We start from the raw sequence: 2,276 nt of genomic DNA, 5'->3' as shown, positions 1-2,276 counted from the left end.
ACATGGCGCTGGTGAATCGCACAATCGTAACCAGGGGGAAGTTGAAATGTTGTTGTGAGTCTTTTCAGCCTTTGGAAGCGTGGATTGCCGTGGTGAAGCTACCAATTAGTCCCCTTATTTAAAAAAAAAATTTGAAAACCAAAACCTTAAGTCGTAATTATATCAGTGTGTATTTAGTTGTTACGTAATGATTCCAAGCAAAGGGTAAATGTACGCGTAACTGGACAATTCAACTAAAATAAAATGATTTCTTTATTTGGTAATTATAAAAGTTGCTAGTTTTAATACAGAAACCATGTAACATATTGTACCAAACGTACAAGTTGATCATGTACATATCTTGATATATACCAGGCATTGGTTTTTATGGTAATTCAAATTATGCAGTGGGGTAGGAAGCTTCCATAGCAATGCCACAAAGACCTTCCTTTGCCTCAATACCTCTCTGCATTCTTATGTACCCTTCTTCACCCCATTCTTTGCCCCATGAATTCTTCACCAACCAATATTTGGTACCATCATCACTAACTCCCTAACCAACAGCAGTAACACCATGATCAAGACTCGTTCCACAAGTTCCTGTAAAGACACCACTTGAATAGAATTGAAAGTCGGAACCGCTAGCGTCAATGGCAACAGAAATTGGTTGATTAGCAACGGCCTTCATTAGGGCATCTTCACGGTTTGCAGGCACATCTTCATGACCAGTTATCTTGGCTGCACGATTGGCCTCCTTCTTGGTGTTGCAAGTACCATCAACTCCAGTGTACGGGTAATTAGCCTCGGTACTAAGCCCATGGTTTTGATTGATGAACTGAAATGCATCATCCATCAAACCACCCTGACAACCTTGGTCTACACCGCTTGTGTCACAATCAACCAGCTCTTGCTCAGACAAAGATATCAATTTACCAGTTGTGAGCTTTGTAATCCCTTCCATTGCTGCCACTGCTGAAAAAGCCCAACAACATCCTGCATGTATATAATTGAAATTAAATATTGTGTTGTTTTTGCTTGATAAATTAAACCAGGGTTAGATTAATAGACATTGAATTTTAATCTTGCAATTAAATCGTACTTTTTTTTTAACAAACGATATTATCTACACAAACGGGGTGAGGCTCCAAATAAAATTGATTACCACATTGGCCTTGGTCCTTGATGGGTGTAACGGCTCCTTTCTTTCTCCAATCTACAGTTGGTGGTGCAGTAACATTTTCATATTTGAAACAAGTCGTCTTTGCTGAACATTCGTGCCCCATGAATCCATTTCTTGAGGCTTTGAATTCTTCATTTGTAAGGTCTGCAAATTGATTGACGCTCAATTTGTAAAGTTTGTATGCATCCTTATTGGAAGATTCAATAAATGCCACATTTTCCTTGAATATGTTGAAACGCTTCTCCCTCTCGTTAATGTCGGTATATACACGTCCATAACGAGCCATCCATTGCTCGTATTTCCCGTACATTGATGCATCTTGGAGAGCGCGAGAAGTGGCTTGAGAAGACAAGGGTCCCAACATGAAGATCAAAGCCAAACAGATACATTTGGAGTAGTACTGGTTAATGGACTCCATGGTGTATAGCTAGTAAGGGAAGCAACTAGAGTATTTGATGAAGTAAATGAATTCAAGCAACTAAGCTATACTGAAATGGCAGTCTCTTCACGGTTTATACAGGTAAGAGAATAGCGTTGCGATCTCCGTGCCCCAAAAGTTGAGCTGCAATCTTCGTACCCTAAGATGCCCTGACATATATAAATGCATACCTGCGAGGTTTTGCATGTATTTTTATATTATTTTTGTTTTAAGTCGCAATATAAATTACTAGCAAGACATGTCCTTATGTGCATATATACTGGTTCATATAACCTTAGTCTATGTGAGTCAATACAAATATATAACTTTGTTTTATTTGCAAAATTCATTAACTTGGAGAACTAGGCTGAAATTTTAAATCTCATGTTATAACGCAAATAACTTTGCTTAATTAGAATATAAGTAGTTTTATATTTTTATTATTAAGGGGAGGGGGAATGTTGAAATTGTTACAATTGTTTAGGAAGGGGAATTTTGAACCCGAGACACATGAGTGAAAACTCAACACCTTATCCACTAAGATATTGAACCATATGTCAAAATGCAAAAATGCAGAATATAAGTAGTTAAATAAGCCACATTGGGTTACAATATAACTTTATTTATTTATTTTTTTTTTTGTGTTTAAGTTTCTATTTTTGTTACGACATGAATAAGCCATGTGAAACTTAGAGATAG

The 2,276-nt window shown here is 37.1% G+C and overlaps 1 protein-coding gene across 1 annotated transcript; it reads right to left on the bottom strand.

Annotated features, from left to right (window-relative positions):
- Positions 1 to 236: 236 nt before the first annotated feature.
- LOC114822015 (senescence-specific cysteine protease SAG39-like) lies at positions 237 to 1,725 on the bottom strand. Its single transcript, XM_070815908.1, has 2 exons — positions 1,142 to 1,725; positions 237 to 972 (listed from the first exon to the last, which is right to left on the bottom strand). The coding sequence occupies exons 1-2, from the start codon at positions 1,575 to 1,577 to the stop codon at positions 533 to 535; spliced, it is 876 nt and encodes a 291-aa protein (XP_070672009.1). The 5' UTR covers positions 1,578 to 1,725; the 3' UTR covers positions 237 to 532.
- Between the last annotated feature and the right edge of the window lie 551 nt (positions 1,726 to 2,276).

The sequence above is a fragment of the Malus domestica genome, chromosome 16 (genome assembly GCF_042453785.1).
Source record: "Malus domestica chromosome 16, GDT2T_hap1".
Taxonomy (NCBI): Eukaryota; Viridiplantae; Streptophyta; class Magnoliopsida; order Rosales; family Rosaceae; genus Malus; species Malus domestica.
Note: the sequence above shows the minus strand (reverse complement) of the source record. Positions and strands in the feature narration are given on the sequence as shown.

Bases quoted from the DNA above. Each gene is read 5' to 3' on its own strand.
- LOC114822015 (XM_070815908.1), bottom strand. From the start codon at position 1,577: ATGGAGTCCATTAACCAGTACTACTCCAAATGTATCTGTTTGGCTTTG. The intron at 973-1,141 runs GTAATCAATTTT...ATATACATGCAG, and splicing joins CAAGGACCAAGGCCAATGTG to GATGTTGTTGGGCTTTTTCA.